This window comes from Notechis scutatus, chromosome 4, assembly GCF_049901735.1.
Source record: "Notechis scutatus isolate UNSWTSFEM ecotype Mainland chromosome 4, rNotScu1.2, whole genome shotgun sequence".
Lineage (NCBI taxonomy): Eukaryota > Metazoa > Chordata > Lepidosauria > Squamata > Elapidae > Notechis > Notechis scutatus.
The window spans coordinates 84171809-84197691 of record NC_142012.1 but is presented as its reverse complement, the minus strand read 5'-3'; the positions used below and the strand labels follow the sequence as shown (position 1 = coordinate 84197691).

General features: G+C 45.0%; 1 protein-coding gene across 2 annotated transcripts in view; it reads left to right on the top strand.

Annotated features, from left to right (window-relative positions):
* The window catches only part of LOC113415361 (PH and SEC7 domain-containing protein 1), a 120738-nt gene that overhangs the window by 12184 nt on the left and 82671 nt on the right, over positions 1-25883 (top strand). For both annotated transcript variants that reach the window (XM_087963981.1, XM_026672719.2), the window contains exons 3-5: positions 16474-17496; positions 17607-17709; positions 24936-25410. In XM_087963981.1, the coding sequence (XP_087820107.1) occupies positions 16579-17496; positions 17607-17709; positions 24936-25410 (1496 nt within the window). In that variant the 5' untranslated portion in view covers positions 16474-16578. The remainder of the gene's footprint in view (positions 1-16473; positions 17497-17606; positions 17710-24935; positions 25411-25883) is intronic.

Genomic DNA, 25883 nt, shown 5'->3' with positions numbered 1-25883 from the left:
TTTCGAAGCTCGACCTGGCACAAGCCTATCAGCAGCTGCGGTCGATGAAGAAACTGCGGAAGCGCAAACAATAGTCACCCACCGGGAAGCATTTCGTTATAACCGACTCCAGTTTGGAGTCAGCGTGGCCAGGAATTTTCCAGAGCCTCATGGAGAGACTGCTGCGAGGAATAAAAGGGGTGGTCCCCTATTTTGACGACGTACTAGTGTCGGCAGCCAACCGGGAAGAACTAGAGGATTGCCTAAAGGAGGTACTAGAGAAATTCAAGGGGCCGGGCTAAAAGTGAAGAGAGAGAAATGCCAGCTATGTACAGAGCAAGTCGAGTTCCTAGGGTACCTCCTAGACCGACCTGGCATCCACCCAACCGGAGACAAAATCAAAGCCATCAAGGAAGCCCCACACCCAAGAACAAAACAGAGCTGCAGGCATTTCTGGGACTGCTCAATTTTTACAATGTGTTCTTGCCCCAAAAGCGACCAGCGGCGGAGCCATTGCATAGGCTCCTGGATAAGACGGCCAAATGGACCTGGGGGAAACGTGAGGACACCGCATTCAAGAACACCAAAGACCTGCTCACCTCGTATGCCGTCCTCATACAATATAATGAGACCCTACCCTCGCCGTCACATGCAACGCCTCACCCTTTGGCGTCGGCGCCGTCCTCAGCCATACACTTCCGGACGGAAAAGAAGCACCCATCGCTTTCTTTTCGAGAACACTCAGCAAACCAGAAAGGAACTACAGCCAGTTAGACAAGGAGGCCCTGGCCATCGTCGCAGCAGTCAAGAAGTTCCACGAGTACCTCTACGGCCGCCCGATTCACCATTATCACAGACCACAAGCCGCTGCTGGGCATCCTGGCTGGGAACAAGGCCACCCGAACATCCTATCCCCCAGGATGACAAGGTGGTCGAGTTCCTCGCCGCCTACGACTACTGGTTCACACACAGACCGGTAAGATGATCACCCATGCAGACGCGCTGATCCGCTCACCGCTTCCTGACCTGAAGCGCCGACCCAGCTCCCACGGCGACCGCCCTCAGCATAGAGGCATTGCCCGACCTACCCATAACCGCGTCAGACATTGCCGAGACTAATAAAGACAAGCGTCTGGCGCGGGTATTACATTGGGTAGAAAAGGGTGGCCGGAAAAAGACAACGAGGAAGCATTCAGGACATTCCCGAAACCGGCAAACAGAACTGTCATTACAGAAGGGTTGTTTGCTATGGGGGGACAGGGTGGTTATACCGGAAAAATTGCAAGGAAAGTATTAAAATTGTTGCACGAAGGGCACCCGGCATCGGGAGGATGAAAGCCTTGGCCAGAAGCTACGCTTGGTGGCCAGGCATGGACAAAGAGATCGGCGTGGGTGGCCAAGTGCTCACGCCAAGAAACCAGACCAAATCCTCCCGCTGCACCAATATTAGAATGGGAAACCCCAGGGGCCGTGGTCTAGAATCCATATAGACTTTGCCGGACCCACAAAGGAAACACATTCCTCATCACGGTGGATGCTTACTCCAATTGGCTGGAGGTAAGCAACATGAAAACCACCACAACAAGCTCTTCGCAACCCACGGCCTCCCGGATATCATCGTGTCAGACAACGGGTCCCAGTTCACCTCGCTAGAATTGAAAAATTCCCTAGCGGGCAGGGCATACGACACGCACTGACAGCGACGGCACATCCAGCGGCCAATGGTAGGGGCGGAACGGATGGTTCAATTTACAAAGAAAACCCTCCAAAAAATCGAACACGGGATATACAAGAATAAATAAATAAAATGCTCCTAATACAACATATAACCCCAAACACAACGACAAACAAAAGCCCGGCAGAGCTACTGATGGGGACAAAACTAAGGTCCCCACTCGACAGACTACACCCACATACAACCGGAGAAAAACCCCAGACTCATCAAGCAAGCACGGGTCTTTGCACCAGGCGCGCAGTCTATGCAAAGAACCTTACCGGGAGACCCACTATGGGTACCGCGACTATAACCCAACTGACAGGACCACACTCCTACCGGCTACAGACAACCGACGGACAAACATGGAAACGCCACATCGATCAATTAAGATCAAGAACAAAAAACACAACCGACACACTGGCAAACACAGACGACCCCATTAACACAAACCAAGAGGGGAGGGAATATACAGGGGATCAAGAAGAAATAGAAAATAACCAGCCATACTCACCGGTAAACAGCCAGCTCGAAGCCTCACCAGGAAGAAACAGCCAGGCCAGCTCAACCAGCCCAGAAAGACCAGGTGGGAGCAGCGAGTCGCGGCTCGACCAACCCGGAGTAGACCGGGAGGAGCTGCAACAAGAGGCCCGGCGACACCTTCCAGGCAGTTCCATCGACGAGACCAAGAGAAACAGAGGACCCGACCGAACCGGCCGAGAGCCAAACAACAACTAACCTGCGCAAGTCAAGTAGGCAAGTACGAAGCCCCGCCTACCTACGGGACTACGTTACGTAGGACCAAACCAAGAGGGGAGGGGTGTTCTGTACAGTCATTTACATACTCGCAAACCCAGCGTTGCGATTGGCTAAAGCGCACAGCGACCTGATTGGTCGAGCGAGCCGCACTGATTGGCCCGCTGCGAATCCCCCGCGATTGGTGGAAACTAATCGCAGGAGATTCAAAGCGGTGCCATTGGCCGCGGCCGCCGTGGCTTGAGAATAAAAGGCGCAGTTTTTCCCTCCAACTTTAAGCTGTACCCGGAGCACAATAAAGAGCTGAAACTAGTCACTGACTCCGAGCATTCTTTCCTGCGACGGACACGACAGATTAGACTCCTCTGTTAATGCAGCCTAGGGCTGCATTAGCCTTTTTTGGCGGTTGCAGTACATTGCTAGTTCATATTTCCTGGATTTCCACTTCCAGATTCCTGGAGATTGGAATCTTTTTGCTTTTCTTCTCTTTGTATGAGAAAATGCACAGAACAAACATAAAGTGGACTTGATCCTTCTTCATTTTAAGAGTACCTTTCAGAAATAAGAATCATGGATTTTGACTGTACTGAATTGCCCCACATTTTTTTGTGTTTAATATAGGAAATGTAAATGCCAAACCACTGGGGAAAAAATGACTCAAATCAATACCAATCTAGCTAATCTTTATTTGTTTAAACCATATATTTGTACCTTTTCATGGATCACTGCCTTGTTGTGGTGAAAAGGCTTGTGCACATTGTTGAAAGGCTTTAAAAATGCCTTTCTTCTGAGGATTCGATTTTCCTGCTGGGAGAGCTCTGGTGCAAGGATACAGACACTTGCTTGGAAGCTGGTTCTTTTTATTTTCAGGAAGGCAAGAGATAGCAAGAAGTCTGCGTTCCTGGGGCTAGCTAGCTTTGTATAATAAACCCCTGATTTTTATACTTTTTTCTCCTTTTGTGTGTGAGTGCTTGTGTTTGTATTTCTTAATGTTTTAAATCCTGTCAGTTGTCTTCATTTCCGCCGAGGGTAAACTCCGCGGGGTGGTTTGATTGGATTATCAGTTTCATCCTAATGTTTTCTTATATTTGTTTTGTGGCAATCTCCTGTCTGCTATGGAATTTATTTCGTGTCTTTTGTCTGGCATGACCTGTTGTTTGTAAGGGATTTCTTTTTCTTGTTTCCCTAGCTTTCTTAATTACTTGGCTTTTGTCTAGGGGGCTTCTTTCAATACCTTTTATTAAATCTCTTTTCCTATGCAAGTTTGTTTTATGGCTGGCCTGATGTTCCCTTTGGGCTTTTCCTGCTTGGGTGTCACCACTGTCCTCATGAAGTTCCCTTTCCAGAACATCAAAGAAACTATGAGCGAAGCTGTGTAGAGCCACCTAAGACAGGCAGGTCATAGTGGAGAGTTCTGACAAAACATAGTCCACTGGTGAAAAAATGGCAACCCACTCCCAATGGGTACTATCAAAAGCAGTGGTGGTATGCTGCTGAATCGGTAGTAAAAAAAGCCTCCGATGATCAGCTGAGAGGAGGGGAAAAAAGCCTCTGACAATCAACTGAGAGGAGAAAGAAGAGAAAAGCAAAGGATCGGCCCTCCCTCCCACCCCTTTGTCTTTTCTCTTCTTCCTCTCCTCTCAGCTGATTGGCACTGCAGGCCTCAGCTGGTGTGGGGAAAGCTGCGCGCCCACCACTGATCAAAAGGCTAAAAAATATGATCCCAGGAGATGGGCCCCTTGGGTCTTCTGGTGTCCAATATGCTACTGGGGAAGAGTGGGAGGCAATTACAAGTAGTCAGAAAGAGTGCAGCTGAGTCAAAGCCAAAAATATTGCCTCAGCTGTGAATATGTGTGGTGGTGAAAGAAAAGTTCAAGGCTGTAAAAAATAATATTGCACAGGAACCTGGATCAAGGTTAGCTGGATGTGGTCAAACATGAGATGGCAAGATTGAACATCAATATCTTGGGAATCAATGAAGTAAAGAGATGGAAATTGGCAAATTTAATTCAGATGACCATTATATCTACTACTGTGGGCAAGAATCTCTTAGAAGAAATGGAATAGCCCTCATAGTCAATAAAAGAGTGTGGAAAAAATACTGAGGTACAGTCTCAAAAATGACAGAATGATCTCAATTCAAATCCATGGCAAAGTATTAAACATCTCAGTAATTCAAGGAAACAGAGACTGACACTATAAAGGTATAGGTTCCCCTCACATATACATACTAGTCATTTCTGGCTCTAGGGGGCAATGCTCATCCCTTACAAAGCTGAAGAGCCAGCACTGTTCAAAGACGTCTCCGTGGTCATGTGGCTGGCATGGCTAAAAATCAAAGGCACATGGAACACTGTTACCTTCCCACTAAAGTGGTCCCTATTTTCTACTTGCATTTCTATATGCTTTCAAACTGCTAGGTTGGAAGAAGCTGGGAGAAGTAATGGGAGCTCACTCTGTTATTGCAATGCTAGGGATTTGAACTGCCAGACTGCCAACCTTTCTGATCGACTTAGCATCTTAGCCACTGAGCCACCACATCCCTACTGACACTATAGTGACTTGCAAAGTGTGTCATATGTTTCAGTTTATGCCCATACATATTATATATGTATCAAATGTAAACTACTTGAATTACTAAGGGAAGAAGTAAAGGGTCTAGAGGCAATTCTAGCCACTTTGAATCTCAATTAACAAAGTGAAAACTACACCAAAATCAAACACAATAGGGAGCAAACATCTTCTAAAAATATGAATCCATATATGAACATAAAAAAGAAAACTGATGTTCTCAAATTGAACACAATAGGGAACAAGCAGCTTCTATAGAAAATGACTCTACATAAAGAGCAAGGCTAATGGAAATATGTCACTTTTAGAATAAAACAACAACCAAGAGTAAAATTCCTACTACCGTGTTTCTCAGAAAATAAGGCTGGGCCTTATTATTTTTGCCCCCCCCCCCCCAAATGGCTAGGCCGTCTTTTCAGGGATGACTTAATTTTCCCCCCACGTGCACTCTCGCCTAGAATGCCCCATGGGCAGCCACGCCTCACCACCAGGCTGCTCCTAATGACCAATCATCGCGGAGCACGGACAGCTCCCTAACCCCGCCAAGCACCTTTGCTGTAGACCCAGGTATGGTGCTGACTGCAGGCCAGGTCAGTGGGTGGGTGGTGGTGGCATGGATGTCAGCCTCGGTGGCAGTGGGGCACTTTGCGTTGTGGGACCTTCATCGGCCGCCTCTGCCACTTCCTCCGCCACCATCATTTTCTCTTCTGCCCTCGCCATGGCTTATGCCGTCTTCGGAGTGCTGCCATTGGGCAAAATGCAGAGCCCAGAGTCCCTGCTGGACATCGCGGCATAGCAGGTAGTGGAGAAGTGGCCCTTCCAGCAGGTGGAGGAATGGTTCGAGCACATCTTGGCGCTCATGCAGCGCTGCATAGTGTACTTGTCCTTCCCCCGCAGTGAGAGAAAGATCTGCATGTATTCTTCCTTCAACACCGGCAGTGTTTCAGCTGCTTCCTTGGGCGGGGGAGCTGCCTCCATAGCTTCCATGATTCCCATCGGTGTTGGCGCCTCTCTCGCCAGCGCCATCTCCAACAACAGTGGCGGAAGGGGGGGAGGAAGCTGCCTAGCCCAGGGGTCCCCAACCGCTTGTCTTACTGGGCCGCTGGTTGCTGGGCGCCGCCATCTTTTTTTGGTAAAAAAGTGCTTCCGGTGAGCTTTTCCGGGTAGAAAGCTCACCAGAAGCACTTTTTCATCAAAAGATGGCGGCGCTGCGCTCGGTGAGCTTTTCCGGGTAGAAAGCCATTTCTACCCGAAAAGCTCACCGGAGCGCTGGCGCCGCCATCTTTTGACGAAAAAGTGCTTCCGGTGAGGTCACCGGAAGCACTTTTTCGTCAAAAAGATGGCGGCGCCCAGTTGATGCCGGTACTGGGCCGCGGCGCCCAGCTGATGCCGGTACCGGGTCGCGGGCGTCAAAAAGGTTGGGGATCACTGGCCTAGCCAGTCTGTATTCTTAGGGAACTGACGGAGGGAATGAGATTAAAGAAAATTTAAAGAGGGGGGAAAGGTCTTGGCAATCCTTGTTGGGGGTAGATGCCACCTGTAAAACATACAAATTCCCTTTATAGGGCCTTTGTCCTTCCTAAGCTGTACTTCCTCAACCCAAGGATTCTATTTACTTAATACCCCCCCCCCCACCAAGGGAAAAAGAGTGCAAACTTTCTTGCCACTTGCCTAACTTCATTACAGCAGTAGTTTCAATCTCCTTAAAATAGGCCATTAAAAAAAAAGATTAAAACAAAGATTTCCTTCAAAAAAAAATCCTGATCAGGGGTGGGATTCAAATTTTTTAGCAACCAGTTCTGTGGGCATGGCTTAGGTGGTGGGCGTGGCTTGGTGGTCATGTGACTGGGTGGACATGGCTTGGTGGTCATGTTATTGGCCGGGTATGGCCAACTCAATATCACTCACATCGAGGCACACGTCTCCTCGCCTGGCTTCTCATGACTCTGGGGATGCTGCAACAGTCGTAAGTGTGAAAAATTGTCATAAGTCACTTTTTTCAGTGCCATTGTAACTTTGAATGGTCACTCCACACAAGCAAAGTACCAGCAAAGGAGGGGGGGAAACTCCAAAGAAGTTCCCGAGACAGGAAGTCTAGTTCTGCCACGAATGTAATAAGGGTTAACAGAGAGGCAGTTTCTGTAAGCAACACCAGAATGTTTCCTTCCTGCCTTCCGTACAGGATTAGGCCAGTAATTTATTCTAACAACCAGTTCTCCAAACTGCTTGGAATGTTAACAACCGGTTCTAGCGAATAGGTGTGAACTGGTAGAATCCTATCCCTGCTCCTGATCATATGTTTCAGATGACCGCACAATAAACCAGACTGAGAACTGCACCAATTAAGACTGTAACTAAAACCCCCAAGATGGGCATTGAGAGGCATTGGAAGAAGCAGGCAGACGAAGGCAAGCATCAACACAATCCGCCCCCACAGCCTCCAATGGTGCATTAAGGAGGGATAACGGTCCCTCAGACTGTTTGGGGCTGGACTATAGTTTGAAAAAAACATGAACAAATTCCTATGAACATTGCACATATCTTTATTTGTAGTGCAAAAAAAATGAATATTTAAATTTTAAAATGAAGAACAATTTTAACTAACATAAATCTACTACTAATTCAATGGGAAGTATTGGCCTGCTTTTGGCTGATGAGAAAGTCAATGTCCGGTTCCATATTTGTCACTGCCAGTCATAGCAAGTGATGCAAGTGTTCATCAGTTAATCTGGATCTGATTGGAGATTTCAGGTGTTTCATTTTGGAAACAGTCTGTTCACAGACATAAGTGCTGCCAAAGATGGTTACCATTTTGAGTGCATGATTCCTGAGATTAAGATATGTCTCAGAGGGGAGAGATGCATAGAAATTAGTAAGGCTGCTTGACTTGAATGTGTCTTTCAGAGAGTCACAATTCTGTAGTTCAACCAGTTCCATTTGGTACATTGGGTGGATAATTTCAATGTCAACAGAAAATGGGTTCCGGAAAAGTTGTATATCCTGTTCATGTGCATGAAGCTCTTTAAATCTAATTTGAAACTCCCTTTGCAACATTTCCAATGATTCCACACACTTTTTTGTTTGGGAATGCAACTGTTGGTTTTTCAGCCAACAGCTTTTGAGTAGTAGGGAGATGGCAGAAGTTTTCCTCCTTCACTTGCTTAATGAGGAGGTCCAATTGCCTTCAAGTGTGAAAGCATATCACAAATGAGCTTCCCCTTTCCTTGAAGTTGCACATTCAAACTGTTGAGTAGCTCTGTTACATCTATCAGAAAGGCAAGGTGCCATTTCCATTCTTCACCTTTGAGTTCTAGTACTTTTTTGTTTTTTGAAAGCAGAAAACTGTGGAAGTAAGTCATAAAAACATTTCAAAACTCTCCCTTGACTCAGCCAGTGGACTTCTGTGTGGTACAAAATAACTCCATAGTCAACATTTAGCTCAGATAGAAATTCCTGAAACTGTCTGTGGTTTAGCACAGTGGTTTCCAACCGGTGGGCCGCGGCCCACTGGTGGTCCATGAGAAAATTTTGATGGGCTGCAGAGAAATGTCCCCCCAAAGCAATTAATCCAGGTTGCGCAGGAACACAAGGCGTGGATGACTTTCCTACCTTGACTAGGTTGTGCCAGTTTGATGAAAGGTGGATGTCTCAGCATTCTTCTCTCTGAGATCCGCTGCTTTTTGCACCTTTCTGTCTTAATGTAGCTGCTTAGTGATTTCTGCTGCCTTTGCCTGTCAGTCACATGGATGTGTTTACCTGATGTTTTCCCACATAACCATGGCATGTGACACAGGTAAGAATTTCACAGATTATGCCATCATTGAAGAATAAATCAAAAAGTAGAGAAAAATAAAGTGGATGAAAATGAAATGAATGCAGTAGTGTAAAGCATGTGACAAGGCATTCAGCACCCCTTCTCCTTTAGGATATCATTCTCACAAATGATTTATTTATTTTGTTAGATGTTTACCATCTTTATTACTTTGTAAGGAAATCAAGAAGTTATCTAATATTCCTTCCTTCTCTTAGTTTCCCCAAAATCACAATCTAAGAAGTGGTTTGGGCTGGGAGAGAGTGACTGGTCACTCAGCCATTTTTTCAAGCCTAAAATGGGACAAACTCCATTTTAGTCTCTTGGTTTCTAGGCCAGCACCTTAACCACTATTTTGTTTAAAAAGGAGGAAGGAATGTCAAAATAACTTGTAAGAATTGTGTGCAAAAACAGGGTTGGAGGAAACTAACTTGTAAAGCTGAAAACATCACAGATAACATTTCAGAATAATCTCCCATAGAACAATGCAAAAACAAGAGAGGTTGTAGCAAATTACAATCTGAAACGAACCTGTTAGTAGGAAAGGAGACTGAAATGAACAGTAATACTTTACAAGATGCATCAAACCTGAAGTCAAAATATTTGTTATTTATTTGCACAAGGCGAGCATTCCTTTATTTGAAAACTACTCACTCCGGCGAGGTGAGTGGCTGGTTGTGACAAGAAATGGCTGGGAGGGGAGAGGCAAGGTGGGGCTGAGCATGGCGAGCAATGACCAGGCGTAGTGAGGAGCAATGGTGGGATTCAAAGTTTTTTACAATAGTTCTGTGGGCACGGCTTGGTAGGTGTGGCTTGGTGGGCATGGCTATGTGGTCATGTGACTGGGTGGGCATGGTCAGGTTGTCATGTGACTGGGTGGGCATGGCCAATTTAGCTGTCCATTTTGCCAATTTAGCAGATCATTAAACAATACACAGCAGCATCCTTTTCTATTCCTCTTTTTAATACTGCATGAAGTTTTTGCTCTAGGGTTTTTTTTACTAGGGGGAAGAGGTTGGCAATACTGGGGTTTTCTGGGAATTTCTCCTCTTGTTAGAGATACCAAAATAACCAAGATGACCAGGGGGTTGGACTAGATGACCTCCGAGGTCCCAGAGGTGGTATTTGCCAGTTCTCTGAACCAGTCAAAATTTCTGCGACTGGTCCACCAGAACTGGTCAGAATCAGCTGATTACCACCTTTGGTGAGGAAGAGGCCAGGTGAGGCGCCCCTCAATGTGAGTGACGTCGAGTTGGCCACACCCACCCAGTCACATGCCTACCCAGCCGGTCATTAGGGCAGAGAACCAGTTGTTAAATTATTTGAATGTAAGCTGACAGCAAACAGCACTCCTTACTAGCACTGATGATGTTACTAGTTTGGGTAATGTCTGAAAGAAAACAAGCAAGCTCAAAGAACACCAAGGACCTCTCATATCTGTGTACATCTAGAAATAAATGACGATATAACTAGTAGCCAGATCATGCCAAACCAAGCTTATTTCATTCTTTGACAAAGCGACTAAATAGACCAGCAAAATGCAGTGGACATAGTATAGTTCAGTGGTCGGCAATCTTAAACACTCAGAGACTTTTGGACCAGTTTCCCACAAGAAAAAAAAAACACTGGGAGCCACAAAACCTGGTGGGCGTGGCCAACTCGATGTCACTTCCACCCAGTCACATGATCCCCTAGCCATGCGTACCCAGCCAGTAGAATCAGTTGTTAAAAAACACTGGGAACCACAAAACCCTTTTCTCTGCCCCCTCTCTGTATCTCTCTATCTTTCTCCCTCTCTCTTTGTATCTCTCTCCCCCCCTCTCCCTCTCTATCTTTCCCCTCTCTCTGTATCTCTCTATGTCTCTCCCCCTCTCCCTATCTCCCTCCCTTCCCCTCCTCTTTATTTCTCTCTCTCTCTGTGTATCTCTCCCCCACTCCCTCTCTCTCTCCTCCTTCTCTCTGTATCTCTCTCCCCCCTCTCCCTCTCTATCTCCGTCTCTGTGTGTGTGTGTGTGTGTGTGTGTGTGTGTGTGTGTGTGTGTCTGTATGTGTATCTCTGTATATCTGGATGTGTGTGTGTATGTCTGTGTGTGTGTGTGTGTCTTCTCTCTCTCTCTCTCCCCCGCCCCGCCCTCTGAAAGCCAAGGCTGGGCCAAGCCAGAGAGCTCTCCTTGGGGCTCTTGGCTACTCCTTTTCTTTCTTCTTTTTGAAAATCAGGATTGCCTGAGGAATGAACGTGAGCTGTGGTGGAGGCTTCCCCTCCTCCTCCTCCTCCTCCTCCTCCTCCCCCCCCCTCCTCCTCCTCCTCATCTTGTGACCCCCTGGCCAGTTGTGGCAGGGCCACGAGGGTGTGCATGAGCGTGGAGACCCTCCTCAAGCAAAGGGTTGGGTTCGGCCAAACCACGGCAAAGGCACGCACAGGGCAGGTGACCACTCGAGGAGAGTCTCCACACTCATGCGCAGGGGGCCAGGGGGTTGCGAGGGGAGGAGGAGGGGGGAGGAGGAGGCAAGCCTCCACTGTGGCTCACGCTCACTCCTCAGCCAGCCCAGGTTTCCAAAAGGAAAAAAGAAAATGTGCCAAGAGCCCCAAGGAGAGCTCTCCGGCTTGGCCCAGCCTTGGCTTTCAAAGAGGGGGGAGGGAGGGAGGGAGGGAGAGAAAAGAGACACAGAGAGAGATACACAGAGAGAGATACACAGAGAGATAGAGAGAGACACACACAGACATAGACACAGAGAGAAAGGGAGGGGGAGATTGGCTGACAGGCAAGTGTCTTTTGCAAGGGTGCTCTGGCTTTCTCTGAGCCTAACCCCTGGGGTGACCATGTTAGGTTTGGCGGGGCCAGCCCCCTTTTCACACTGCCATGAGCTTCTTAAAGCTGTAGCTGGGTGCTGTGGGCCCATCCCCCTTTCCCTAGTCCCCTCCACCCAGATCCAATTTCTACCCTGCCAGCTCTCATGTTAGTGAGGCCAGTGTTGCTTGTGGCTGGGTCAGGCCAGTGTCTTGGGGTGGAGAGCAGGTTGCATGTCTCCCCAAGCGACCGAGGCACACCCAGTGCCAACAAGGGCCAGAAGAAGCTCCAGCAAGATTGAGGCATGAGAATCAGCCTCGGCTACTTCTCCATCCCCCGCCATTGCCTTTACCTTCTCAGGCCAGACAAGGGAGGGACAGGCGAGTGGTGGAGCCAGCCAGTGATGGGACAGGGAGCTGCAGCAGAAAGCCCAAAGAGCCGCATGCAGCTCTGGAGCCGTGGGTTTCCGACACCCAGTATAGTTAGACTTCAGCAAGGCATTCAACGAAGTAGATCACAACCTACTTCTATCTACAAAGTAGACTACAATCTAAATTAGAAAAATGTGAGACAGACAACATCACCACCAGATGGATTTGTAATTGGCTAACCAATTATACTCAGTGAGTAGTCCTTAATGGTACTACATCCACATGAAGGGAAGTGAGCAGTGGGGTATCACAATGTTCCATCCAGTACTCTTCAATATCTTCATAAATGAAGGAATAGATGACATAATAGAAGGGGAACTCATTAAATTTGCAGATGGTTGTATAAACAGAAGCACAGAAATGAAATCATGTGAAGTATTAATACTGCTGTATAAATCTTTAGTAAGACCACACCTGGAATACTGCATCCAGTTTTGGTCATCACATTACAAAAAAGATGTTGAGACTTTGAAAAAAGTGCAGAGAAGAGCAACTAAAATGATTAAAGGCCTGGAGACAAAAAACATATGAAGAACAGTTGCAGAAATTGGATATGGCCAGTGTAGGAAAAAAATGGACTACGGTTGACATGATAGCAATATTCCAGTATTTCAGGGATTGCCACAAAGAAGAGAGGGTCAACTTATTTTTCAAAGCATCAAAAGGCAAGACAAAAAACAATGGATGGAAACTAATGAAGGAGAGAAACAACCTTGAATCAAGAATAAAATTCCTAACAATGAGTGGAACAGCTTAATCAGTGGAACAGCTTGCCCTCAGAAGTTGTAGGTAGTTCCTCACTAGAGGTTTTTAAGCAAAGACTAGACAGTCATCTATCTGAAAAGTTATAGGGTCTCCTACTTGTGCAGGGAGTTGGACTAGAAGACCTCCAAGGCCATTCCAGCTCTATTCTGATTGAAGACAAATACCAAAGAAAGATGTCCGTTTCAATCATAGAGGATTCGAACGCTACGTTAGGAAGTCAAGAGATAACTGGAATAACAGGAAAGCTTGGCCTTGGAGTACAAAATGAAGCAAGGCAAAGGCTAACAGAGTTTTGTCAAGAGAACATGCTGGTCAGAGGTGGTATTCAGCAGGTTCTGACCAGTTCTGGAGAACCAGTAGTGGAACTTTTGAGTAGTTCGGAGAACCAGAAAATACCACTTCTGACTGGAGGTTTTATAGCAAATGTTAGGGATAACATGGTTACCTAACTTAGTTTGGGTAAAATAATATATATAGACTATGATTGTGTGTATCACTTTAAATGCAGACCATGTATTTTGGGTGCGGTTGTAAAATCACCATAAGAGGGAGCAAGAGAGCTCACTGTTTGTTGGCTTTTACTGGATTGCTGACAATGATGGATTGATGGTGATAACTGCGTGTTTTCCTGCTATTGCTGAACGAAGAAAAGAGGTTTGATTTTCTTCATATCTCTACTGCAAAAGAGATATATTACTGGACTGATTATTTGTAAGTTTCCTGACCTCTTTTTCGACACTGGACTTTGCTAATGAATAATCCCGGACGGACTGAACTTAGTGTATGATATATGGACTGTTTGACTATGCTAACAATCTTACTGGAATAAACTATTTAACTAGCACATTGTATCTGTTTTACTGAGTGTAAACTACAACAACGTTTATCTCACATATCTGCCTGCCTGACTGACTACCGTTGCATGTTCTGCTAGGGTGTATATCCCTAACAGTATCCTTCCCCTGCCATGCCCACCAAGCCATGCCCACAGGACTGGTAGTAAAAAAAATTGAATCCCACCTCTGATGCCAGTCATAGCAAACACCCTTCTCCAACAATCCAAGAGGCAACATGGACATCACCAGATGGTCAGTACTGAAATCAGATTGATGATGTACTTTGCAGCCAAATGTGGAGAAACTCTATATCAAGGGTGTCAAAATTAAGGCCCATGGGCTGGATCCAGCCCATGGAGTATTTAAATCTGGCCCATAGTGCCAGCCTGGAAATAGCAAAGGACAGGCCCACGGAGCCTCTGGCAGCCAAAATGGGGGCAGGGGGAAAGTGAGGCCCCTGTGCCCCATTTTGGTTGGCAGGGTGATGCAGGAGGCTGTCCAGGCTGAAAATGAGATGTGGTGGGGGGTGCTCGTGTGGCCTTTTGTGTCTCATTTTGGCCAGCAGGGTGCTGCAGGAGGTCATGCAGGCCAAGGACAGCACAGGAGAGCCATGTGAGCCCCCTTCACCCCATTTTGGCCAGCAGAGTGCTGCAGGAAGTGTCCGTCCACCTCTCTCCCCCTCCAACTGACCCATGGAGGAGAACTACAATGCTGATCTGGCCCTTGACAAAATCCAGTTTGACACTCCTGCTCTATATAATCATTAAAAACAAGACTTAGAGCTGACTATAGCTCAGATCATGAGCTTCTTATTGCAAAAGTCAGACTTAAATTGAAGAAAAAGCAGTATCAATATACAATGGAGGCAATGACTAGATTTAAGAGATTAGATCTAGACAGAGTGCCTAAAGAGCTATGGATTCATAACATTGTATGGGACACAGCAACTAAAACCATCCCAAAGAAAAATAAATGAAAGAAAGCAAAGTGGCTGTCTCATGAGGCCTTATAAATAGCTGAAGAAAGAAGGAAAGCAAAAGGTAAAGGAAAAAAGCAAAGATATACCCAAATGAATGCAGATTTCCAGAGAATAGCAAGGAGAGATAAGGCTTTCTTAAATGAACAATACAAATAGAGGAAAACAATAGAATGGGAAAGACTAGGGCATAAAGGACAAAAAAGTAAAACAGAAGAAATTAAAATGTGGCAAGAAGAATTATACAAGATCTTAATGTCCCTAATAACCACAATGGTGTGATGACTGACTGCAAGCCAGACATCCTGGAGTGTGAAGTCAGATGACCAACAGAGTCCTCCGAAAACGCTGCATGTTTTCTCTATATAGAAGTTCATAGCAATTTCCTGGATAGTTAAAGCAATCTGATTTGATTTACATTTACAATTGGATTTTCACTATAGAGATTCTACATTCTATTAATTTTTAAAAGCTCTATGATTATTTTTTAATCTTTGATGGAAATTTCTCTTTTTTTCCCCATACATTCTTATTGTGGGAAATATTATCTCAACATTCTCTGTGGTTATCCTAGCATGCTATATCTAATTTCCCTGTCCTTGAGAGAAACTGTTAATGCTTCACTGTGAAAACTCAGTTACAAGCAATATTCCCCCTTTTTCATCCTTCCTTTAAAAAAGCATATACATAGAGCCAAAACTTAATTGTACTTAGCCAACATATGCTGATTATGAGTAGGATGGTATGACAATTAGGTTGATATATAGTTGTTCCTGAAATGATTCAGAACAGTGATCAATGGTTCCTCATTAAATTGGAAACAAGTATTAGTCATATTCCCCTACATTTCAATCCTGTAATATAAACAATGCCCTTGTTACCTAGGTAGAGGCAATACTTATCAGATGTGGAAATGGCCCAAAATCGTGTGGGATACTTTAGCTTCTCTAAAGTATAATAATATGTTGTAAAGTCAAATAATATGTTGGAAAATGGTAGCAAGATCAACTTTAACAAAGATAAATTTTTCAGTCAGGAAACCAAATTTATTGGTAGGTGAATTCTGGTTGGGTAATAACACCTGCAAAATGATCTAGGAACAGCAGTTTGTTACAAACCGAATAAGAGCCAGTAGTGTTGTATGGTTGCAAAAAATGAAGTGAAACGAACTGTTAGACTACAACAGAAGTCTAATTTCTAATCACAGGAAGTAATTATACCATTTTATTCTGTTATGGACAGATTACACCTAATTTGTATTGTTCAGATACCTGCAAGAATATCAAAGAGAAAATCAAGCCCTGCTTTCTCTAGTTCCAGAGCATTGGCTATAAAATAATATATGGAAATGGTTATCCAGAGAGTGAACAAATGTATTCATTGGATATATTCAAATAGAAACTACACAGATGTCTGTCTAGGGTTTTTTAATTTGGATTCCTACATTAGCCATGGGTTGAGCTTGATGGTGTAAACCAGAGGTCTCCAACCTTGGCAACTTGAAGACTTGTGGACTTCAATTCCCAGAATTCCTCAGCCAGCAAAGCTGGCTGAGGAATTCTGGGAGTTGAAGTCCACAAGTCTTCAAATTGCCAAGGTTGGAGACCCCTGGTGTAAACAATCTCTTCCATTTCAATATTTCTATAATTTTGGGCTATTAGTAAGAAAAAAAATAAGATAAAAGGAGGGGGGTCCCCCAATAAAATCCTGTGTTGAAATGAATATCAAATATCACGTTTTCTGCTCTTGTTTCTAGTATGATATGGGGTATGACCTGCTTCCTTTGGTTTGGTGTGTCTTGTACCAAAATGTTTATGAGATTTGCTCTTTCTTTGTCTGTTTCAGGGCCATGTGATGCTGCTACTTTTCTTAGATTTACCAACTTGACATTTGAAAAGTAGCTTCTGTTCCTGATTCTTTTCCCTTTTTGCTCCAACTCATTCTTCCAAAATGGCCCAGAATGGAGCAGTTATGGGCCATCCCAACCATGCTATGTCATGCCAACACTATGTTCAAGCAGTGGAGAAGACACCACCTCCTTCCAAGAATGTGATACCTGTTTCTTTTAATCCTAATCACAATCTCTCACCCAATGCTGGCAAGGTTCATTTCCTCCACAAGGGACTGACTTCTGAACCCCTGCGATCTCAGCTTGGCATATATAACAGTACTGGCTCCCTAATCCAGAAGATAATAAAGATGAATAACTTTGAAAGTAGCAACTGTCCCATCTCAGGAAGAGTAACAGCTCCATGTACTCCATTGAGAAGTTCCTCGTGTCCCTCAGGCAATCAAGTCCCCCTGGTAGTCCCAGTCACTGGTGGTCAAAGTTCTGTGGTGACTTTTCGCTTTATTGAGAAGGCTAATGTGAAAACTTTAAATGGCTTCCCATTGATAGAATCCAGAAAAGAAAATGGTTTGAGCAGAAGTTTGGAATCTGAAGACGATTTTCATTTTGAGTCCAATAAGCAAAGAAGCCAAAAGACAAATGTTCAGACACAGTATTCCTTACAGCACAAAGTCACAGCTTCCCTGAATCCTGTAATTTTGGATAACAGAATGAGCTTCAACGTACAGACAGGCACATCCTCTTCGGCTATTACAGATGAACAGGACTCAGTGGTTCTCAGTAGTAAGCAGGAACATCTTGGGTTTAAACCAAAACCAGAGATATCTGCTTCAGATCCTCTTCTTGCTGGAAACAGATTTCTTTTAAATGCACAGCCCTCTTTGAGTTGGGGTAATGGAACCCCACTTTCTCCTGGTGCCAGTTGCCCTCCCAGTTCCCTCATTGGTGAGATGAGCAATCTGTCTAATGATCTTTTGTGCTATCGAAGACACCCACAGAGCAAGGAACCACAATACCAGGTACTTAGTAAGACCAAACGTTTTCTTGCCAAAACGTTATGTAAAGCTGGACAATGGACATTTCACATCTAGGGATCCTCCTAAATGAGAGTCTTTGTCTTTTTTTACAGGGAAGCTTGTGGGGATATTCACATGAAAGCTCTGCCCACGCCCAGCGTGTTGCCAAGGCCAAATGGGAATTTTTCTATGGCTCAATGGAATCTCCTAAGACAGGTAACCCACTTGCTTCCTTTGGTTTGGTGTGACTTGTAACTGCATTATGACAAACATTTCTTTATGATTCATCACCTTGAAATGATATTCTGAGCTTATGTTTGCTATAGATAAATGTAAGTATTGTAGAATGCCTCTTATGTTGAAAATGCAAAATAGAAAACACTGTTTTACATAACATACTAACAATAAAGAACAGTCACTCTTTTGCTGAATACTAACCTGAAATTCATAGCAAAAATCCCCCCAAAATCAGAGGCATGGGTAAAAAAATAAGGTATTTAGCTATACTAAAACTTTTTGAAAAGAGTCTTCATTCAGTTCTTGGTTGCAGCTGCAGTTGAATAGTAATACTTACTTTTTTACTTGAGATCCAGAGATGAAGCTTCTATTGAATGTGTTCAAGCTCCATGTTGAATAAAGAATGCTAGATGTGACATCATCCAGTCAAAGCTAATATCTACTTAAATTATGTTATTTAATTTCAATATATTTGAATAATGCAGTTAGAAGCAGCAGCTTATTAAAATGGATAATTTCAGCTAAATCTCTCTCAAGGAAGACCAATATAAGAGCCTAAGAAGTAGAACGTCTGGACATATTTTCACAGTATGTGTTGTATAGCTGTTTCTCGTATGGAACTAACCCTAACCCTTGCTATGTCTCAGAGGAGCAATTGATACAACCTCTACTTCTTGTTGAAATATCAGACTTCAGACTTCATTACATTTTCAGTTTGAAATTTGGGTTTCATTCTCCTGAAATAATCCTTGCAATATGAGGAATACTATGACTAAATTCACTGCCTGATTTTACAAATATAAAACTGGAACTCTTCTTGCAAATAGATGCTGAACATGCAGTAAGGGAGATGCTGTAGGAAGGAGGATAGTTGATCTTACTATACAAAGTGGTAGAGGGGTATATTTTGGTTCTCAGAAGATTTACTGTATTCATGAATTAGTTTAGTTGTGAAATAATATTCATCATTAATGTTTACTTTTCTTGCAAAGTACAGTGGAATTATTTCTAAGGATTTTCTATTGGCGGTGTGCTCCTAGCATTACAATCCAAATGCATTGTGCAACTATTCTTTTGCTGTTATTATTCTGTGAAAAGAAAATATGGAAAAAATAGTTAGAATTAATCAAAGGCATGAAAAGGAGAGTGGTTGGTAATAGAACAATATGTCCAGCCCACTATGTTTAGTAGGGAGAGCAGGCTCCAGGCACCTTCCACCAAACAATGCCATCTTGTTGTACCCTGGATTTGTACCTTCCTGCCTCTGGAACAGCATCCATCCAGTGATCCAGATAGGTCCAACTTTGGTAAGGTTTTGAAGACCAAGCTGTTTCCCTAGGCATTTGGGGCAGAAAGTAAAATGAGCTCTGCTGGTGCAGGTTTTTGGTTTAGGTCTTGTATCATGGATTATATATGATGGTGGATTTAATCTTTATTCATTGCCCAGTATCACTGCTGTGAAATAGGTGGCTCAAAAATAATATAAATAAGTAAATGACGTTGGGAATTGTCTGATACCTTTTAACTACCTATATTATAAATAAGCACCATTAAATAAAGTTATAAACCTAACATTAAACATTAATAACTAGGACAATGTTTGAGATAAATAGTGTTGATATATCCCAAAGGTGCTTTTTCAAGAGGCAACTGGACTTTCTGGTTTTCCTTTGAAGACATTTTGCTTCTCATCCAAGAAGCTTCTTCAGTTCTGACTGGATGGTGGGGAATGGAAGGATTTATACTCCTTGCAGACAGCTGATCATTTCCAACCCCTTTCAGGGAGTCATTAAGGCAGCCCAGAAGTTTATCTGTCTCATCAGGGTCACCTGAGTGGTACAAACTGATGTGGAGCCTTCTTGGAACTGTTAAAAAGATTGTGCTGTAGACTGGAGATAGATCATGTTGTATCCCTCCCCCTCTGTTGAGAAAGGGCTGTTCAGTTTTGACATAGATGGCCTCTTTGACCCCATTTTCAAACCAGCGGTCCTCTTTGTCCCAAATGTGAATTTTGCTGTTTTCAAAAGAGTAGCCTTTGTTTTTTAAATGCACATGAACTGCTGAATCTAGTCCTGATAGGTTTTTTTCTCCTATGTTGTGCCAGGGGTTATTTCTTTACCCTGGGGAGGCCACCCCAAAATTTACAAAGAGGGAACTCCACTCAGGCCAATTGTTACCTACAACATTGGAAACCATCTAACCACTTTATTAGCTCCTCTAGTTAGCAACACTACCCATCACATAAATAATTCACAGGACTTCACCAGCAAGGTTTGGAAACTAAAACTGGACTCAGATAAGACTATGGTTTCCTATGATGTGACTTCCCTCTTCACCTGCATTCTAACAACAAAAGCTGTCATGGTTAGTGAAAAAATGGTAGCTACAAGACAGCACTGTAGGTGACAGAACCAACTTCAGCCCAGAACACATATGTGCTATGCTGGATCTCTGCTTGACCATGACCTATTTTAAATACACTGCTCAAAAACATAAAGGGAACACTTAAACAACACAATGTAACTCTAAGTCAATCACACTTCTGTGAAATCAAACTGTCCACTTATGTAGCTACACTGATTGACAATCAATTTCACATGCTGTTGTGCAAATGGAATAGACAACAGGTGGAAAGCATAGGCAGTTAGCAAGACATCCCCAATAAAGGAGTGGTTCTGCAGGTGGTGACCACAGACCACTTCTCAGTTCCTTTGCTTTCTGGCTGATGGTTTGGTCACTTTTGAATGCTGGCGGTGCTTTCACTCTAGTGGTAGCATGAGACGGAGTCTACAACCCACACAAGTGGCTCAGGTAGTGCAGCTCATCCAGGATGCCACATCAATGCGAGCTGTGGCAAGAAGGTTTGCAGTGTAGTGTCCAGAGAATGGAGGCACTACGAGGAGACAGGCCAGTACATCAGGAGACCTGGAGGAGGCCGTAGGAGGGCAACAACCCAGCATCAGGACCGCTACCTCCACCTTTGTGCAAGGAGGGACAGGAGGAGCACTGCTAGAGCCCTGCAAAATGACCTCCAGCGGGCCACAAATGTGCATGTGGCTGCTCAAACGGTCAGAAACAGACTCCATGAGGGTGGTATGAGGGCCCGATGTCCACAGGTGGGTGTTGGGCTGTAAGCAGGACATTTGGCATTTGCCAGAGAACACCAAGATTGGCAAATTCACCACTGGTGCTCTTCACAGATGAAAGCAGGTTCACACTGAGCACATGTGACAGACATGACAGGGTCAGGAGATGCCATGGAGAACATTCTGCTGCCTGCAACATCCTCCAGCATGACCAGTTTGGCAGTGGGTCAGTAATGGTGTGGGGTGGCATTTCTTTAGGGGGCTGCACAGCCCTCCATGTGCTTGCCAGAGGTAGCCTGACTGCCATTAGGTACCAAGATGAGATCCTCAGACCCCTTGTGAGACCATATGCTGGTGCGGTTGGCCCTGGGTTCCTCCTAATGCATGACAATGCTAGACCTCATGTGGCTGGAGTGTGTCAGCAGTTCCTGCAAGATGAAGGCATTGATGCTATGGACTGGCCCGCCCATTCCCCAGACATGAATCCAATTGAGCACATCTGGGACATCATGTCTCGCTCCATCCCACCAATGCCACGTTGCACCACAGACTGTCCAGGAGTTGGGGGATGCTTTAGTCCAGGTGTGGGAGGAGAACCCTCAGGAGACCATCTGCCACCTCATCAGGAGCATGCCCAGGCGTTGTAGGGAGGTCATACAGGCACATGGAGGCCACACTACTGAGCCTCCTTTTGACTTGTTTTAAGGACATTACATCAAAGTTGGATCAGCCTGTAGTGTTTTTTTCCACTTTAATTTTGAGTATAACTCCAAATCCAGACCTCCATGGTTTGCTAAATTTGATTTCCATTGATAATTGTTGTGTGATTTTGTTGTCAGCACATTCAACTATGTAATGAACAAAGTATTTAGTAGGAATATTTCATTCATTGAGGTCTAGGATGTCTTATTTTTGTGTTCCCTTTATTTTTTTGAGCAGTGTACAATGAAGGTTTCTACAGAAAACATGGCTGTGCCATGTGTTCACCTGTGTCCCCTCACCATGGCCAATCTCTACATGGAAGAGGTAGAAACCAAAACCCTAGATTAGTTCACAGGAATTCCACCCCCCCCCACTGGTATAGGTATGTGGACAATACTTGGGTCAAGATCAAAACACAGGAATTTGAAGCATTTACCAAACATCTCAGCTATGTGCACAGATACATCAAATTTTCATGGGAAGATGTTAAGGAAATTAGTCTAGCCTTCCTGGACTGTGCAATACATATTAAGGAAGACAGAAGCCTTAACATTGAAGTTTATAGAAAAACCCCACACAAATCAATATTTACATTTTGATTCCTACCACCCACTGGAGCACAAAATGGAACCCAAGCTGAAGGCCAGCCTACCAGCAAAGAGGGGAAAGAAAAAGAAAAAACTAAAACACATCAAGGAAGCCCTCAGAACATGTGGCTATTCCTAGTGGGCCTTCATCAAATCTCAAAAAAGACCCAACAGGGGCTCCTTCATAAGAGACAATTAAGAGAACAATTAAATGAAGCAATGTTGTCATTCCATACATTGCAGGAATTCAGAAAAGCTCAGGAGGATCTTGAGCCAACACAACATATGTGCACACTTCAAACCTGACAATACACTAAGGCAGAAGCTTGTCCACCCCAAGGATAAAAAACCCAGAGAGAAACTGAGCAACATGCAGTACAATGCAGTGAGCCATGTGCAGATCTGTACGTTGGGGATAGGACTTCATCTTTCTCCAGTCTACAACATAGTCCTTTCAACAGTTCCAAGAAAACTCCACATCAGTTTGCACCACTCAGGTGACCCTGATGAGACAGATAACTTCCAGGTGGCCTTAACGACTTCCTGAAAGAATGCAAATGATCAGCTGTCTGCAAGAGTATAAATCCTTCCATTCCCCACCATCCAGTCAGAACTGAAGAAGCTTCTTGGATGAGAAACAAAATGTCTTCAAAGAAAAACCAGAAAGTCCAGTTGCTTCTTGAAAAAGGACCTTTGGAGCAACCAGGACCTGAATGATTTAGAATCTCCATAGACATTTAGTGTTGATATAGGTCAGGGCTATCAAACTCCATTTCATTGAGGGCCACATCAGTATTGTGGTTGCCCTCAAAGGGCCACCATATGTAAGAGTATGATGCCAGGTGGGCATGGCTGGGTGGTCACAGCTGGATTGCTGCAACTAGCTGGGTGTTTCTGGCTGGCTGGGAATGGCCAGCTCAATGCTGCTCATTGGGTGGGGCTGATTTGGGATGGCTGGGTCAGGATGGAACAAGTTGCACTGGCTAACTTGACATAGGGACAATGTGGTGCCCTATAAGCTCCTCCCCCCCCCACAACTGCCCAGGCAGGCACACACACACACACACACACACACCACATTCTATGTTTGGGAACTTTTATCCACAGAAGAAGGAGAGGGCCTTTTTCCCAAGCCCAGGCATGATTGGCAGTTTTCAAACTCAGATGTGGATAAAAATCTCCAAGCTTGGAATGGTGTGTGTGTGTGGTGTGCATGCCAAAGGAGACATTCATCACTGCATTTCCCTGTCCGGTGCCACCTCCCAGCAAAACAGGAGCTGGAGGACGATGCTGCTGTATGTGGAAGCTCGGCGGAGAAAGTTTGCAGGAAGCAAGTCTCCTCCAAGTCCAATTTCTGCCTTGACAGATCTCTGGAGAGCAAGAGGAGGAAGCAGGAGAGCAACAGAGGCTGGCCCTTCTCAAAAAGGAACCCCCATTTCCAATTGTGCATGGTAAGGATGCTGGCTTGTTGAAGCAGCCTTCCCTCATGCAGCTCCCTCGCCACCCCTTCCTCCTCTCCAGAGATTTGTCAAGGCAGAAGTTGGACTCAGAGGAAACGGTTTCCTGCAAGCTTTCTCATCCATGCTTTCTCACACAACAGTGTCATCCTCTACTTCCTGTGGGGGACCAGGCAAGGCTGGGAGAGAGGAATCAGGAGGTCTTCAGTGAAGGTGAGACCAGGGTGAGCCCCGAAGCCTTGTCCACCAGAGGAGTCTCGACGTCCCTCTCAGGCCATGTGGAGGATCCCTGGATTGTGGCATGGGCTGCCAGAGGACAACCACATAGGCCTGGCCCTCAAGCTCCCAGGGAACTAGAAGCCTGCAATCCAGCCCAGCTCCGCTTCCCCAAGTTGGTGCCCAGCCATGCTTATCTCCCTCTTCGAGGCCGCAGTTGCTGTGCTCACTCTCCTTGGTCAGGTTGTTCATGGTGGTTGCAGGAGGGCAAAGTGCATGAGTGAGAGGGAAGCTTACTCCCTCTCCATGCAAGGAGACACAGCTTTTTAAAGAAAAGCATCCTCAGAGATATAATGGGTGACTATCAGGAGAGGCCAGGAAGGGGGAGGTCAAGGGGATGGCAAGAGGACAGCAGGGTTGCTGGCAGTCAAGTGCTAAGGCAGGACTTTCCTCAGACCCTCCCTGCCTCTTATTCCAATCTCCCTCCCCCTTCCTTCCTCTCTCCCTCTCTCCCTGCCTCCTCCACCCCCGAGAAAGTGGCCATGGCTTTCCCATGTGGGGTGGTAGGCTAGGCGGGGGCCATCAAGGGCTGCAGGGTCGTGGAGGTGGGGAGGCACTGGTGGTGGTTGCGACACTGCTGCTGGGGCTCTAGGCGCTGATCTACAACAACTACATGGTGGTGGCCACCTGGTCTGGAATGCGGTCAGCCTTACTTCTGCCTTGCAGAGCTGCCTTGGAGACAGCAAGGGACTGGCCCACCCCAGCCTAGCCAGCTAGAAGGTTTCCCTGGGTGAGTGCAAGGGGGCTATCATCCCCAGTGACCATCTTGCCCAGGCTGACCATGTTCTGAGTACTTCTCTTTCGCTGGGGATGCCAGCCCCTGCACACTCGCTGTCTTTGTGCAGGTACCCAGGGGGAGCGCGAGGCCAGGCCAGGTTGGGCCAGTACCGAGGCAGCAGGAGCCAGACCCTCACTTTTTCCAGGGCAGCCCTGCAGGCCAGATCTAACAGGCCAGATCTGGCCTGTGGGCCTTGAGTTTGACATGTCTGATATAGATGTATTGAGCAAATGTAAAGAGCCAGAATCACATAAAGAGCCAGAATCACTTAGGAACCATAAGTACATTTTGTTTGTAATATGTAATCTCTGAATTACAGGAATGCCATCTCAGAATGCACTTGATCCTTCACCTCAGCTACCTGAGAAATCCAAACTCTCAGTGCAACAAAAACCAGATCAGATAAGGCCAGAACACAGCCTATGTCATGTAGAAGTAGAAATTGAGATGACTCCACCAGGTAATACAAAGTTTGAAAACTGTGAAACTGGAATAATCCGCAGAACAGTGAAGTATTCAGAGACTGATCTGGACACTGTCCCCTTGAGATGCTACCATGAGACGAACATTGATGATATTTTGGCTGAGAGAGAAGAAGTGGATTCAGCCATTGAGAGCCAGAAGGACAGTGAGAGCAATTTTAGTTCCGTGGGAATTCCAAAGAAAGCAAACATTGTTCCAAATGACCTCTTTTTTCAGCATGCCATGGAAGAGGATAGCAAAACTTTAGACAACAAGAACCAGGGGAATAAAGATGGTGAAATATCTGAAGCCATGGTACATCACCAGGAGAGGTGAGGATTTCTCCAGCCTGGCTAATAGAGTGATAGCAGTGGCTAATTTTTTGTTTGTTTGTTTGCAGAGGCCTAATATACATAATAGTATAACATTTCAATGCCATTATTTATTACTGCAATTGAACCTGTTTTCCTGCAATCAGGTAGGCAGGTGTTGCAACAGTTCCACAAGTAACACAGTTCCACACAACCTTCTTCTTCCTCCACCTCTTCCCCCCACAGGAGTTCAAAGCAAAAAACAAAAAATACTGAAAAAGGAAAATAAATGTCAGTATATTCTTTAGCTGTATAACCAATTAAAAACTCTTCTATTTACACAAAAAAGTACTATCCAGTACAATATTTTGGTACTGTAGCATTGTTTCCCTTGCATGTGCATAAGTGAACAAACATAAAACAAAAATTGATTACATACCAAAATATTTTACAAGGAAGACAGTTCCATAATTCCAATACTACATTTAAAGTAT